General features: G+C 43.7%; 1 protein-coding gene across 2 annotated transcripts in view; it reads left to right on the top strand.

Moving 5' to 3' along the window:
* The window catches only part of CD6 (CD6 molecule), a 44,960-nt gene that overhangs the window by 13,507 nt on the left and 14,248 nt on the right, over positions 1-17,205 (top strand). For both annotated transcript variants that reach the window (XM_074231367.1, XM_074231366.1), the window contains exon 2: positions 15,356-15,436. In XM_074231367.1, coding sequence (XP_074087468.1) covers positions 15,356-15,436 — 81 coding nt within the window. The remainder of the gene's footprint in view (positions 1-15,355; positions 15,437-17,205) is intronic.

Raw genomic sequence — 17,205 nt, 5'->3', positions numbered from 1 at the left:
CATGTAACGTATTTTGCAAAGCCTTAAACCTTTTTGATAATGTCAGAAAATATACAGGCATGTACATATAAATGAGATAACATATTATATATCAATAATGTATTCTATTATAGAAAGTATAACAATGCTACAATAGACACTATTCTATAAAATCCATCGGGAGCATTTTTCTAGACTTCAAGTGTTCCTCCTTTGTTGGAAGCCATCATTCCTCTTATGCCAGACTACCAAAGAGTTTGCCAAGCCTACCCTCAGAAAGGACATCTCACACCCCTGGGTGAAGGAACAGCGATGTTTATGTCCCAATTTAAGGGGTGATGGTGACCTTGGTCTGACCAAGGAATATGTGCCCTGTTGAATTGACTCAAGATGATGGGTGGAGAGGAAGCTGTTAGAGCGTGGAGAGGAAGGGACAGAGGAGATCTGCCCCAGTGAGCCTCGGATTCTGCTCCTATCCCAGGAAAGGGGGAGTCATTGCTAGTAAGGAGAGAACTTTCACTGCATCTTATTTCTGGTATGACACCTCTGCAAAACAGAGTTGGTGCCCTCAGGGGAATTTCTGAGTTAGACCCATGCTAAGAACTTATGGGAACCACTGCCTAAATAGCACCTGGAGGACCTGAGGCCTCAGAAATAAGCCACCCCAACTTAGTCCATCACCCCCACCCACAATCTCAGCACGAGTCAGGATGTTTTTGTGTGTGGGTGGACCAAGGGAGGAGCTGAATTACAAAATGGTGTCTGGCCATGCGGGTCAACTTCCTGCCCAGGTGCTGAGTGATTCCCATCATTCCTCTTTAGGAGATTTTATCCTTGGGTTTCACAGGCTCCAGCCAGAATTCCTAGAAGATGAAAAATATCTTTTTGAGGGGGAGAGGGGAGGAGGTTAGGGAGGGAAGAGAGAGACAGAGACAGAATAGAGATGGAAAGAGAGTGAGAGAGTAAGAGAGAGAGACACTCAAAGAAACAGAGACAGGAGAGAATGAGATAGTAGTAGGAAAGAGGGAGCAAGTAAAGGAGGGAAGGAGACAGAGAGGAGACAGAGATAGAGAGAGAGAGAGAGAGAGAGAGAGAGAGAGAGAGAGAGAGAGAGAGAGAGTTTGGATTCTCCAAAACCTCAGATGATTTGAACTGAGAGACCTTTGGAGATTCCAAGTTCAACTGTTCTCCCTTGACAGATGAAGCAATTGAGGTTCAGGAAGTGGCTTGATTTGCCCAAAGTCATATAGGTACTAACTGCCAGAAGTGAGACTTGAACCCCAGAACCCTCTAACTCCAAAACTAATTCTTTCAATTACACCTCAACACTCCCACTGTCTTTAGGTCCTGGAACACTCCATTTGAATAGGCTGAAGCCTGTGTAACTAGTGGGGGGGTAGGAATGACCCCCATTTGTGTCTGGTGGTCTGCATATCCAGATATCTGCATATTTAATCCCAGAATCCCTGAGCCTGAGGGACCTCAGAGATCAGCGAGTCCTATCCACAGGTGAACAGTCATCTGCCATATAATCTTTGCCTCTTCTGTGGTCTGTCCTCCACTTTGAGTGGCCCCCTTCTGCAGATGCTTCAGGCTTTCATTCATCTGGGAAACCCTTCTATTATAGGGGGAGCTGATAAACTCCTGGAACGAGGGGCCAACTGGGACCAGTCAATAGAGCACAAAACCAGATCTAAAGCGATAAGGCAGTGGGTGCTATAGTCTCTTAAGGGTACCATGTCCCAGGATCTGGATTCATTCCATCTTCTTGGAGATGGAGTCTTTGGAATGGGGTCATCTCCTTCCTACACCTCCCCCCTCCACCTCTTTGGAGTTTCTCTAGATCCTTTCAAGACTCACCTCGAATTCCTTCTTGTGTAGAAGGCCTTTCCTGCTCTCCTTTGTAATCTCTGCCCACTTCCAGTGCCTTGCCATTGAGATTCCCCAACCCACCCCACCTTGCCTCCTCACCATATTTACCCTGCCACTATCTATACATTGGCAGAGCTATTGGCATGTTGTCTCTCTTATTAAACCGTGAGCTGCTTGAGCCAGAATTATCTGCAATTCCCCAAGGGTTAGCGCACTGCTTGAAGGATAAAGGTTTGTGGACTGACTCTCTTCAGTTTTCATGAATCACTGTTAGAATCTGTTTCCAATACAGACACTGGCTGAGTTTTCAAGGATAGTTTAAGATCCATATTCGTTGTACAGAATAGAGTTCATCTGACGTTTCATTTTAGCCACCGGCGTAATTGGTAGGGGTTCAAATTGATATTTTACGATGATGTTGAACAGAACTCTCCTGCCCATTGGTTTTTAATCATCTGCGATCATCACTGAGCTGGGGGCTTACCCAAGGTTGCGCTTTCTGCAATTCTTCTGAACCGCTCTTTCCGCCATTATCATGGTCATCATTGTCACAGAGTTAGAACCAGCAGGAACTGGGGTTCTAGGCCTCCTCATTTTACAGACAAAGAAATAGAGGCCCAATGAGTCTGATGTAGGCACAGGCAAGAAGTGACAGAGCGGGGGCTTGACGGTGGCTCTTTGACTGCAGAACTTGTCTTCTGCCCTGCCCCAATGACCCCTTGATGGCTAATGGCATTGCTCACACTTATTTTTCAAATTTTCTTTTTATTATCAAATAAAGAGGCACAAATGAAAAGACTTGAACATTTCAAAAAACAGAAAGGCGAACAGGCTTATATGTGAACTCATGATTTTGTTACCTATCGTTTGATTTTGCAAGTGCCTGATAGCTTTAACAAAGGAGGAACACAATTGTTCTGCTTCTTTGTGTCTCCTGACATGATTTTTGTTTTCTTCTGTGTATATTTAAAAAAATGTTTTGTTTATTTGTTTTTTCTTTTTCTTCATTCATTCATTCATTCCTTTCTTTCTTTTTCTTTCTTCCTCCCTTCCTTCTTTCCTCTCTTCTTCTCTCTTATCCTCCATTAACTTGGTTCCTTCTTATTAACAAATAAATTATAATCAAGCAAAACAAATCAACACATTGGCCATACCTGGAAATAGAATTTTTCATGCTTTATCTGCCAAGAAACAAGAGATACTATACAATTCAGCTGTGGTCTTCTCTCTCTCTCTCTCTCTCTCTCTCTCTGTCTCTGTCTTGTCTCTCTGTCTCTGTCTCTGTCTCTGTCTCTCTCTTTGTGTCTCTGTCTCTCTCTTTCTCTTTCTCTTTCTCACCCTCTTTGTCTCCATCTCTCTCTCCCCCCTCTTTCTCCCTCCCCCCACCGTTTCTCTCTCTCTGATCAGATTTTTCTTTTTCTTTTTTTAAAAGTAATTTTACAAATCTGAATTAAAGAAAAAAACACAAAAGGACATTTAAATAGCCCCAGCAGAACCCAGAGGGCTATGTATGGGGCCTCGACCCTCCATTTTGCATTGCTTGATTTTTTAAGAATGCCTATTTTAAATTCTACGTGTTACTTTCAGAAGTGTCTGACCTGTTTCTTCTTCTTTCTGAATTTCCTTCTGTTCTCTATTCTTCCTTTAAAAACTGCTTCTGCACTCTGCCCCCCCATCCAAATCAGCTCCTTTGTCAATTTATGGCATGATAGTATTTCATTCCATTTGCTGACATTTATCATGTTACTATTTATAGTAGACTTTCCTTAAAAATCCACCCTATTTTTATGGAGGGTTGCGTGTGTTTAAGCGTGTGTGTGTGTGTGTGTGTGTGTGTGTGTGTGTGTGTGTGTAGGGGGAGCTCCTAGAGCACACCATCCATCAGTGTATGAGAGCATGAGTTGGAGGAGCTGCCCTTGGGTCCGAGGGGGTCCACAATCCTGCTATCTGGATGCCAGAAATTCCATCTGGGAATTCAAACCAGTCCCCCCCCCCCCCAACCCAGCTCACTCCCTGCCCATGGCATCTCCCCTTTGGGCCTCTGCCTGAGCCTCATCATCTCTTTGGAATGAAAGCCTGGTGTTCTAATCATCAACATTCTTGGAACCTCTAGAAATAACATCTTGGGACATATCATATTTAGCTCAGCAGAGGCTGGGTCCTCAGCACAATTCTTTAAAAATCGAAATAAAATTTCATTGATATCTTTTGTTCTTATAACAATTAAATCCTATTGTCTCCCTCCCACTGTCAACCCTCAGAATGAAACTTTTTTTTAAAACTAAAACAAATGAAATGTAATAAACAAATGATCAATTGAATCATTGAAAAAAAATCTGACTACACATTTAGTTGAGCTATCTTCTCATTTATTTGAGAGTCATTTCAATCAAAAAATTATTAAGTGCTTACTGCATACTAGGCACTGTGCCAAGTCCTGGGGCCAGAAAGGCAAAAATGAAAATAGTCCCTGAGCCTCAACCCCCAAGAAGATGAAACAGGGCATGTGTGGGTAGAGATCAGGAATCAGAAAGAGCCCCAGCAGCCGGGAACTTTAAGAAAGGTGTGTAGGCACCTGGACTGGGGGTCTTAAGAGGCTCAAGTGAGGCAAGAAAGCATCCAGTGGAGACAACAAAGAGAGGTCACAGAATACTTTCTTTGGAAGTAGCAAGATAGCATAATAGGCAGAGAAGTGAGCCTAAGAAGACCTGAGTTCAAAACGTACCTCAGATACTTAGTAGATGTCTGTCCCTGAGCACTTCACTGCTGTCTGCTTTAGTTTCCCCAACTATAAGGCAGGGAGAATGGCATAAATCTCTAGGAGGATCAAATGAGGGAGAATTATAAAGTGCTTAGACAGCACCTAACACATGCTATGAGCTTATTTCCTTCTTCCCCTTCCTCCATTTCTGCATCTAAAATGAAGAGACCTAGGTCTCTTCCCCAGTTCCTGCTGGTTCTAACTTTGTGACAATGACAACCATGATAATGGTAGAGAGGGCAGTTTAGAAGAATTGTAGAAACGTTGACCTTTGGGTAAGCCCAGTTTAGGGATGGTTGCAGATGATAAAATCAATGGGCAGGAGAGTTCTGTTGAACAACATCGTAAGATATCGACTCTTGAAAAGTTATGAGGGAACCTATATGAAGTAAGACTGGAAAGGGAGGGAGGAGTGAGTGGGGTAGGAAGGAAGTGTTAGATATCAAGCCAAGGATTTTGCATTATATTATTAACCACTTATATGATCTTGACTTAACCATTGTGAGCCTCAGTTGCCCTATCTGTAAAATAGTAAGGGAGATTGAGTGCTTTCTCCATCTCATCACCTCTAAATCTGATGGTACCATAGTCCAACATGGGGGACAGAATACATATACTGGTAACTGTGATGTAAGGGGGAGAAAGATTTGTGTTCGGGAAGGGACCAGATAAAGAGCTAGAGGGAATCCAAAGACAGGAAAGATCATTTTCTCTTATGGGGAGGTGCTGCATGAGGAAGTGAGTTGAACCTTAAAGGGAGTTAGAGGATTGGAGACCTTGGACCCTTGATTTTAGAGATGAAAAATCAGAGAGAGAAATTGAGTGACTCACCCAACGCCTATCGTGGGTAACTCTCTGAGGCAGAATTGGAACTCAGGTTTAGCCTGTTCTAAGGCTAACATTGTACCCACTTGAGTAGGAATTGAACCAGGGAGCAGAGTGCCCATTCCTAGCATGGAAGACCACAGGAGCAAAGCCACTCTGTAAAAAAGAAGGGGCATTTCCAGAAAAAGTCATTCTGTCCTTCCCAGGGACTGGGGAATAGCTGAGATATAACTTGGCAATGAGATAAAAACCTCTCCAGGTCAAGAAGATGTCAGCTCAAATCCATGCCTCATACCCCTTAGACTTTGAACGGCTCATTTTACTTCTCTCAGAACCAATTTCTACTTCTGTAAAATGGAGCCAATAATATCTGGAACCCCCATCCTCCTAGGGAGGAGTATCATTATCCAATGAGATAATCTACGTAAAGTTATTTGCAAATCTAGAAATATTAATTATTATTATCATAGCATCTTGCAACACAATTCCAAAAAAATTGTCAATGAATTCTATGCCTAGCAGAAATATTTTATGGATTTGGAAGGAACATTAGAGATTATCCTGATTTACTAAAAGTCGGTGATCCTGGTTTATATCTTGGTCAACTAATGAATGGGACACCAGGGCTCAAGATTCTTCCTTGGGCTTCCATGTGCCAGAAGGTAGAGAGTTAGGCCATTCATTAGCATCCCTTTCATGCTTTGAGAGTCTAACTCTTCTTCCTTTCTGCATCTAAAAATATTTTGAGCCTGAAAAGCATAGGGCTCTCTCGTCACTGACTTATTAAAATTGGAATCAGAGGAACTCATTTGGCTTGGCTACTTGCATGGAGGAGCCTTGAAACTGGCCATCTGCTGGACCATTTCCTTCTGGAGCCATCTGGCTCTTTGGGTCCAGATTGGGTAAAGCAGGCATGTGACTGCCCAGTCAGGGTCCAAAAACTCCTCGGGATGTGCGGGCATTGTGAGGAGCCATCCTCCTCCCCATCAGAAAGAGTCCTGCCTTCATGAGCCAAGATTCATATGGGAACAGTTGAAGTCAGAAGATCTCAGAGCTGAGGGGAGGGGAGTGGGGGGGAGAGAAGGACCAGAATGTGGTTTGGTGACTCTCAAAGGAGAAGCGATCTGAAGAACACAGAACAGAGAATGTCAATTGGCAGGGAGCTTAGAACACAGAACATAGAATGGAAAGAAGCTTAGAACAAAGAATGTCAGATTTGGGGGAATCTTAAAACATAGAAGGTTAAAGATAGGAGGCATCTTAGAACAGAGAATGTCAGAGCTTGGCAGGGAGCTTAGAACCCAGAATTTAATATGATCCAATTGGAAGGGGATTTAGAACATAGAATGTCAGAGTTGGGAGAACCTTAGAATAAGGAATGTGAAACTAGGAAGGACATTAGAACTTAGAAATTCAGAGCTAGAAGAAATCTTAAAACATATAATCTTAGAACTGGATAGTAAAGCTTTGAGCACAGAACGTCAACATTTTGAGGGATCTTCATATTTAAAGAGTGTGAAAGCTGGGAGGAACCTTAGAACATGGGATGTCTGAACAGGAAAGGACTTACAATCAGGATTCAGAGCTAGAAGGACCTTAGACCCTCGAATGGCATGGCTAATAGAGATCCCAGGATGCAACAGTGCAATACGACTGGGAAATGAGGCTGTACTTGGAGTCAGGAGGACCTGAGTTCAAATTCAACCCCAAGTTCTACCTAATTGTAAAACCACAGACAAGGCAGTTAATTTTTTGGTGTCTCAACTTCTTTGTCTATAAAATGGGCTTAGAAGGAGCACCTTCTAATTAATGAGGATCAAATGAAATTACGTTTGTAACACATTTTGCAAACCTTAAGTGTTGCTGCTTTAGCTACTAGTCCTACAGCGCATAGAAGGTCAGAACCAGGAAGGACCTGAGAGATCACCTAGTCAACTTAGCTCATTTTACAGAGGGAAAACCTGGGGATCAAAGAAAGGAAATGACTTTCCAAAGTCAAACAGGAAATTAGTGGCAAGGTCAGGATCATAGCCCAGGGCTAGTAGTCTAAGGCTCTTTCTTTCTTAGCCTTACCGTTGTAAATACTTGCTGTTATGTCATTTTTTTTCAGTTGTATCTGACACTCTGTGGCCACATTTGGGGTTAAAAAATAGTGGAGGGGTTGCCATTGCCTTCTTCAGCTCATTTTTTATGGATGAGGAAAGAGAGGAAAACAGGGCTGAATGACTTGTCCAGGGTCACTAGCAGATGCCACCCTCCCACCAGGCTTGCACTAGGAATCACTGGACTTGTAAGGAGGACAGCCTAGTCCACCCCCACTCCCAGATCCTTTGGAGTGAGCTGCACACCTTTGCAGACTTGGGTGAGGCATGAGGGATGGAGCAGAGCCATCCTAAGGGCTTGCTGCAATAATATAGTATGTCTGCATCAAATGTCACACACCCACATCCTTCTTCAGAAAACCACAAATGCAAATTTGCTGGGTGACCTTGGGCGAGTCCCTTTCCCTCTCTGGGCCTCAGTTTCCTGGACAGTACAGTATCATGAGAAGACCTCAAATTTTTAATCAGAATCAAATCCTGATTCTGCTACTTATTCTCTGGGTAAGGTGATTCCTTCTCTCTTTTGGCCTCAGTTTCCCCCCCTCAGTCAAATGAAGGGTTTGGCTGAATGATCTTAAAGTTCTCCCTGCTAATCTCTAGATCTCTGTTTAGGATCTTTCAGATCCCAGCCAAACTGGTCATTTCTCTGAGTCTGTGAATGTGTATACCACAAAGTTCTAGGCACATATTGGGGAGACCAATGTCCCCATTTCAGTGACTGCAGTCACTGAATTTGAGACTGAGTAGTCTAAACCCTTTATTTTACAGAGGTCCAGACGAGGGAAGAAACTTTCTCAGAATGAAATTCTCCATTAGAAAGAATTTCGAAGCTCATCTATTCCACTCCCCTTATCTGACAGAGGAAGAAACCATGGGACCAGAGAGGGCAAAGAGCTGACATGAGGTTCCATCCAAGCAATAAAAAACAGAACCAGGATTTAGGGGGTCAGAAACTCTGATTCCCATCCTGTGCTTCTTCCCTTGTACCCAGTGCCTCACTCTGAGTGTGACATTTTTCTAGAAGAGTTAGCCGAGGTCCTAGGAAGGCATTACTCAATGTTTAGCGATTGAACCGAGGGATTTTCTTAAGGGTAGGGAAGGTCAGAGATGTCCCTTCTCACTGTACTGCCAAACCAATAGGACCCAAGAGATCTGACCTTCAGACAATGCATCCGATAGGTCATCCACTTGGGCGGAAAGCTATTACCAGTGAAAGGACCTGGCTAAGCAGTTGCTTCCCTCCTATTCACAGATTCCATATCCCCCAAGCACAAGTGAGTCACCAAAGTTTCCCCTATTATCTGCCAAAAACATGAGGTAGTACACTCTGTAGGAAATCATGGGTCTGATTCTCCCTGGGTCAGTATTCAGTCTCCACCCTGTCCTGAGGGCACCACATGAATTCCTACTTTGATATCCCCAAGATCCCCAATAAGATGTCCCTCAGACTTTGCCTCGTGAGTTCTGGGTGGAAGGAGCCCCACACCTCCTGGGGTAACCCATTCTGCCTTGGTTGAGATGGGTCTCATCACTAGGAAGTTTTCCTGACGTCGCACCCAAATAAGCTTCTGTATCTCCCACCATCTACTCCTAATTCTAGTCTTTAGGCTCCAAAACTTCCCAGCTGCCTCCTCCACATGGCAGACCTTCAACTAGGGTACTATGGGCAGCTAGGTGGTGCAGTAGATAGAGCACTGGTTCTGAAGTCAGGAGGACCTGAATTCAAATCTAGCCTCAGACACTGAACACTTACTAGCTGTGTGACCTTGGGCAAGTCATTTAACCCGGATTGCCTTGCATCCAGGACCATCTCCAGTTGTTCTGATTCACATCTGACCACTGAGCCCAAATAGTTCCCCAGCAGAAAGTGAGGTGGGTGACTTAGCCCAGCCCCCCACTCACTCAAATCCAATTCACTTGCTTGGCATGACATCATCTCCCTGATGCTCTTCTTTATGAATGCAGGATAGACATCATTAGTGCTACCATGCCACCCCCAGTCTTTTTCTAGCTGAAGAGGACCAGTTCTTTCAATTGATTATCATACGGCGTGCCTTTTACCGTCTCAGTTAGCCTCCTACAGACTTCCCAGCTTATTGTTCTTAAAATATAATATCTCGAACTGAGCACAGAACCCCAGGTGAGACTTGAGCACAGTAGAGTACACTGCCACCTTTCCATGTGGCCATGTGAGTCTTGGACACTTGAATGCCAGGGTCATTTCCAGTTGTGCTGATCTGTGTCTGGCCACTGGACTCAAATGGCTCCAGAGGAGAGAGTGAGGCTGGTGACTTTGCACAGCTCTGCCTCACTTAATTCCAAGTGCTAGTCATGACATTACCTTCCCTTGTCATGGTCCTTTTCCAGAATGAAGGACAAAAACAACAACCAAATGGAATCTGTGAACAGATTAGGCGTTATTGACTGCCAAAGCACACAATCAAGTCATTGATCTTTCAGTCTCCCAAAGGCCCTGGGAACTGTTTTCTAACTAGGCCTCCCCTGTTTTGTACTTGTAAAGTTGATTTTTTGAACCCATCAATGACCTTATATCTCTGTCCCTATGAAATTTCATCAATTTGATTTAGCCTGACACTCCAGCCTTCCAAGATATTTTTGCATCCTGATTCTTTCATGTGATAACCATACCCTCAAGCTTTGTGTCATCTACAAATTCAATAAATGAATCATTTGGGTCTTTAGCCAAATGATTGTTAAAAAAAAATGTTTTTAAGTCCCTGTGGCATTGCAGTAGAGGTGCCCTTCCAAGGCGACATCAATCTATCAATGATTATCTTTGGATTTAGTCATTCAAGCAGTCCAACCCAGTTTATTATTTTTTCTTTAGAAATATTTTATTTTGAATTTTACCATTTTCCACTAATCTTGCTTCCCTCCCCACCCCAGAAGGCATTCTGTTAGTCTTCACATTGTTTCCATGGTGTACATTGATCTCAGCTGAATGTGATGAGAGAGAAATCATATCCTTAAGGAAGAAAAATAAAGAGATTGCAATATTACATAATAAGATAATGTTTTTTTCTCCTAAACTGAAAGTAATAGTCCTTGGTCTTTGTTCAAACTCCACAGTCTTTCTCTGGATACAGATGGCATTCTCCATCACAGATCTCCCCAAATTGTGCCTGATGGTTGCACTGATGGAATGAACAAATTCATTAAGGTTGTTCATCAGCCCCCCATGTTGCTGTTCCCAACCCAGCTAATTATAAAGTAGTTAAATCCATCTAATTTTCTAGCCCACCTCACTCTACCTTGTCCACAGAAAGCAAGAGAGAACCTGTCTAATAAATGCTTTACTGAAATCTCAGAAAGCTGTAGCTGCAGGATTCCCCTGATCCCCCATTCTACTTCCCCTGTCATAGCAGAATGATTGCATGAAAGCTTTCGTTGATCTCTGCCTCAAGTCTCTTCCCATTCCAGCCCATTACCTACTCAGCTGCCAAGGTGATTTTCTTCAAACAGATGTCTGATCATGGCACCCTTCCCTCCTCAATAAACTCCATGGACTCCCTATTGATTCCAGGGTAAAATCTGAAGTTCCCTTTTGGACATTTTACATTTTGTAATCCTTCCTATCTGTTAGAATTCTTCTATTGTAGTCATATCTAACCTTCTCTCCAGGGACTCCCTCCCTGCCTTTGTTGGCTCTCCTCCAGTCCTGGGAGGTTTTCTCACATCTGCCTCTAAGCTTCCCTGGCTTCCTTCAGGTCTCAGCTCAAACCCCACTTTTGGGGGGCAGTAGGTGACTTTTCTGGTCTCTCCCTTCCCCCATCCTGCTGGAACCTTACTTCTGGGGTTACCTCTATTCTGCTCTGTATGAAACTTAGACTCTGAGCCCCTGGAGGGCAGGGGCCACATTTTTTCCTTTCTTGGTCATGTTAGCACTTTGTACAGTGTTTGGTCCATGATGTGATCATTCAGTCATTTTGGTTGTGCCTGACTCTTCATGACCCCATTTGGGTTGGTGGGGTTGAAATGTTTTTAAATGCATTAAATAAAATGCATAGAATTACCGTCTTGAAGTAATCATCAACATTGTTGAAACCCAAAGCACATTAAACAATCAGAGTAGTTGACTGGCTAAATGACTCACCCACACTTACTCGTTCCCTTATATTCATGGAGGTTCAGCATCGCCACAAGCATTCCCATAGAATTCTATGCACACTCACCACACGTGTGTCCCATCATTCACAAACACCGAGACACACACACACATAGATATCTGCATGCTGACCTCAACACAAGCACAAAAGATGCTGACAGATCCTTGGCTGGAGATGCACCCAGAGACCTGGGTGTGCCCAGACACACGGGCATGAGGCAACCGCATAGAGACATGCCACAGTGCAGACATGCACTCACAACACACATGAGCATACAATATGCACACACACACATGCACAATACCTGCATGCACACACATACAAGCACACATGCACTGCACACACATTCATGCATGTACACAAAACATGCCCACAAACACAATACACACACGTACACAAGCATGCATCACACAACACACATGCATGCATAATACCTGCACACAGGCACAACACACAAACAGGCACAATACACACGTGCACACACGACACAATACATGTGAACACATTCATACACACATGCACGATGCACACAAGCCCACACCATAAACACAGGAACACAATGCACAGCACACACAAACCTGTACAATACACACATATACATATATTCACAGTACATACACACATGTATCCTACTTGCACACACATACACCCTGCAGACAGGCTTCTTGGTCCTCATCTTGTCAGCACTAGAAAGATGGTCCCCCCACCCCACCCCATCCCCCTGGGGCAGTGGGGCTGCTTGCTGTGGGAACCATGATTCTGAGGTTCAGAAAATGGAGCAATCTGAGTCCTCCCTCTGGAGATCATCTCAGCTCCCGAGCTCTCTGCTCCACATTCTGAGTCGCTTTTGTTTTGGGGGCCAGACGGCCAAGCCAGGATGCTCCTTGGGCTGGCGATTAGACTTGCAATGTTGCAATGGCTTTTTCTCAGATTTGATGTAATGGCTCCAGGTTTTCAGTGTGTGTGTGTGTGTGTGTGTGTGTGTGTCTGTGTGTGTGTATGTGTGTGTTGTGTGTGAAGTGATGCTGTTTCTCGTTGGTGTGCTGAAGCCTTGGGAGGACCATGTGGGCACGTGTGTTAATGTGAGTCACTGGTGTGGGGGAAGAATTGGGGGGTGGTTAAGGTGAAGTCTTCTGCAATAAACAATATGTGGATGCATCTAAATCTGCCTAAATGTTAACAAAAGGAGCTTGTGGAGAGGGTGAGGGGGTGGTAGCGTGAGTTATTCTCTCTTCTTGCTTCAGCAAACCCAAGCTCATAACTCCCTCCCCCCAGCACCCCCCCTCTCCAGCGAGGGCCCAAGTCATCTCTGTCTGCTTCCCACAGTCCTCAAAGGATCCAAGCTGGAGAGGAAGGAGGGTTTGGTTGGGGACTCTTAGAATCATTAATATAGATTTAGAGGTAGAAGAGACCCTAAACAGGGATTCTAAAGTTATTACAGAGGGGTTACAGATGAGGGAACTGAGGCACAGAGAGAGCAAAACCCCATAGATTGAGAGTTGGAAGAGATTGTAAATTGGAAAAGATGGAGCTCTTTGACAGTCTGTTGAAGCCTTATGGTGCCCTTCTCAGAAAAATGCTTCTAAATGTGTAAAACAAAATATATAGGATGACTACTAATGAAATCATTTTTGAAAAGGCATAAATTCACAGATCCCAAGTTAAGAACCCCTGCCCCTGGGTCATCAAATACAAACCTTTCATTTTTATAGTCACCAAGAAGTTATAAGATTTTAGGATTATCAAATGAGATACGATTTGTAAAGGGATTAGCACAGTGCCTGGAAATCATCGTGTTTGTCTTTCATTCTCGAAGAAGACTGTGATACTAGGGAGGTGAGGCCAGGCATCTGAATTGGATTTGAGGGAGGGGGGGCTGCACAGAATCACCAGCCCTACTTTCTCCTCCAGAGCCATTTGGGTCCCAGTGGTCAGACCTGAATCAAGACAACTGGAGATGGCCCTGGATGCAAGGCAATCAATGACTTGCTCAAGGTCACACAGCTAGTAAATGTTTGAGGTCAAATTTGAACTCAGGTCCTCCTGACCCCAGGACCAGTTCTCTATCTATTACTCCACCTTATTGCCCACTAGCTGCCTGGGAATAGAAGGGGCTTAATAAATGTTTGTTCCCTTCCCCTTCTCAGGATTATAGAGTTAGAAGGGGCACTTTCGAAGCAACTGAATAAACTTCCTCATGTTACAGGTAGGGAAGCTCAAGCAAGGAGAGGTTAAGTGACTTGTCTAGAGTCAATAGTTTTTATTAAGTATCTAAGACAGACTTTCTCATAGAGGTCAGCCGGCCTGATGTGACCATTTCTCTAAAATAAGGCTGGTGGGGCGTTGTCCAGCCTTCCCTTGAAGAACTCTGATGAGGTAGACTGCCCCCTCCCCATCCAAGGCAGCCCATTCCACTTTCAGAAAACGTTATTAGGAGGCAGTCTCTGCTGTCTCTGGGCCATCTCCTAGCTGCCCTAGTTCTGGTTCTTTCCTGTGAGATGCAGTGGAAGAAAGTTAATCCCTTTTCCCACTCAGCCCTCCAGAGGCTGGAGAGACAGCTGGTTCTCCCCCAGAGCCTCCTTTCCTCCAGAGTCTACATTTCCAATTTCTCCAATAGATGATGATAGGACAATATTTCAAGCCCTTCACTATCCTGGTCCACCTTTCAGATATGTTCCAGCTTCCAGAGTTGGAGCACCTTGTTTGGCACATAGTAGGTGCTTAATAATTGGAGTCCTTCCCAAAGTGTGACCCCCCACCCCCCAGAAAGCACCCAATACTCTAGATATTTCATTGGGAGAAGACAGCTGGACTTCTCCTAAGGTAAACAAGGAACCAACCATTCAGTGTTTGGTTTTGCTTTTTGGCTGCAATATCTTTGCAAATGTGAATACTAATTCACATTGAGTCCACTAAGATTCCTGGATCTTTTTCAGTTTTTCCTAGAGCAACCTTGCACAACTTTCTCATATATAACAACTAATATTTTTGTGCTCAGGTGCAAGTTTTCATTTTGGTTGATCTCATTCGATTTAATCCAACATTCTAGCCCACCCAGACTTTTGGGGAGCTTTGACAGTTACTCAGAGCATTGGCTGAGATTCCCAGCTTTATGTAATCTGCAGATTCTATAAGATTGCCATCTGTACCTCAATTTCCAACTCTGAAAAAAAATGAGAGGGTTAGCCTTGATAATCTCTAAGGTCCCTTCTGATTCTGTCTTTGCTTAGCTTGTGATTCTGTGCCATTTCTGGGCCACTGTTTCCTTATCTGTAAAATGAGGAGATAGGACTCATTTTACAGATAAAGAAATTGTGCCATAGTCCAAGGGCTTTTTTAGCTACAGAGTTAGAATTCTGATACAATTGTACAATTATGGTTCTTTATTTTCCTTGGAGCATGAGGAAAGGACTGTTTGTGAGTAAGGTGCTTATATAAGGACCCCTTCTGTATTTTCTATCCCTTTATCTCTGATTCATTGGTCAGACTAAAGCTCATGGATGGGGATTCGAAAGAGTCAGTATTTCTTTTTACATTTTGAATCTACATCCATTCATAGAGCTCTGTGCAGTTTCCATTGAGATTCTCTGCTTTGTCATTTCTGATAGCATAATAACATTCTGTTGTGTTCACCTACCATAATTAGTTTTTCTTCACTTACCCTTCTTGGCTTTTGTGTTTGTTTTCAGACCAGACCCCTTTGACTCTTCCTATGCCATCTGAAAATCTGGACGATGTCTACAGTATGAGAAGACCAACAATAAATATGGGTGAGGGCCCTGGCCAATGGCGTGGGAGGGTGGGCCATGGAACTGACCGCCTTTTGGATGCTCCCTGCCCTCAGATGGCTCCCTCCACCAATCTGTCCTAATATCTGAGAAGGCACCATTAGAGATCTCATGAATGCTTGGAACCTGAACATTCTATCAAAGTGTCTTCTATTCCTGAATAGGATAGACACAGAGAGGGACTGAAAGGGAGGTAGTAGGGTACCACAGACCAACGTTGTCTACTTCACCAATGCTGGAGGATCAGCAGGGACTGGAGTGTGTGCAAAGCTACTTCTTAGTCCGAAAATGAAAGTAGGAAAGTGGCAAGACCAACACCTGGCACATGTTCATCATCTCAGACAACCCCGTATCCTACCCCTCGCCAGAGAGACTGGTTGCCTGAAATACACATCTCCCCCCCTTGGAGATGTGGGCATTTATGGTTGGTTTGAGGGGTGCTAGAGGGGAAGAAGAGTCTCTTCTCTCTGTGACATTTTAGTTTAGGAGGCAGGAAATGATGTGGGTGGGAGATTATACATCTTTTTCACCCAACCCTTCAGGGGTAGCTTGAGGGCCAAGGGTAGCTCTTCAACCTGCCCATCTGAGGAGGGGCTTTTTACATATTGATGTAGGGCATCCCGAGTGTCATTTCATGAAGGTGTCTTTGGAGAGGAAGACATTGATCTCATCCCTTCTCGCCCCATTCTCAGACCCACCACTACTTCCCATTCTCCATTCCTGCCTCAACATAGCTCAATGTCTCCCACTTCATCCGCACCATTGACTGTTTACAAATTTTCTATAGAATCACAAAATGTCAAACCTGGAGAGGATTGAAATGGGCATGTGACCAATCCTTCTATTTTACAGATGGGGAAATGGGGTCACTGGTTTAAGAAAGTGACCTGCCCAAGGCCACCCAACTACTCCAAGGATTCCAGACTTTCAGAATTGGAAGAGATCTCAGAGGTTTTATAGAACCAAGAACTGTCCCTTTGTGATCTCCACCCATTCTCCAGTAGTCAATAGACATTTAGTAGAACAACCCTGAGGGTACAAATAGGAAAAAAGGAGTTTTTACCCTCAGGGATTTTACAATCTATAAGGGAAGATAGCACACAAAAAATGCACATTTTCTTGATAAGTCAGATCCTTCTGCCATATACCATCTTTTCAAAAATTTCATAAAAAGTGATCACGTTCCCCTGGGTCTTCTCTTCTCCAGGGTAAGCATACCCAGTTCCTTCAACCAATTGTTTAATGCTCCTATCTTAAAGCTTTCCACCACCTTGGACACCATCTGAATGCCTTTTTTTTTCCCAATACCCTTCCCAAGATGTAACTAAAATGAAAAACACCATCTTTTCAGATTTATTTTAACTGGGGGGATTGGGGTGGGGAGTCTGACAAGTACTGTTATGTCCTGATCTATGTCCGGAGATAGTCATGCTTGCTTCCTCGGCTAACACTAGATTTTTTTTTGACTGCCATAATTTGAACTTGCAGTCCACTTAAATCTTTTTATCTTTTTCAGATAACTTTTTAAGTTTTTTAAAAAAAATTAATGTTCAAAAATCTGTTTTTTCTTCTTCCCACACAAATTAAAAGGGGGAAAATAAAATTTTAGTAACAGATAGGCAAAATAGATTCCCTAATTTATCATGTCCCCAAAATATGACTTGCATCAAACCCTGAGTCCCTCACCTCTGCCAGGAGGTGGAGAGCATGCTTCACCTTCAGTCCTGGGGGTAGTCATGGTGTTGAGAAGA

This window comes from Macrotis lagotis, chromosome 3, assembly GCF_037893015.1.
Source record: "Macrotis lagotis isolate mMagLag1 chromosome 3, bilby.v1.9.chrom.fasta, whole genome shotgun sequence".
Classification (NCBI taxonomy): domain Eukaryota; kingdom Metazoa; phylum Chordata; class Mammalia; order Peramelemorphia; family Peramelidae; genus Macrotis; species Macrotis lagotis.
Note: the sequence above shows the minus strand (reverse complement) of the source record. Positions and strands in the feature narration are given on the sequence as shown.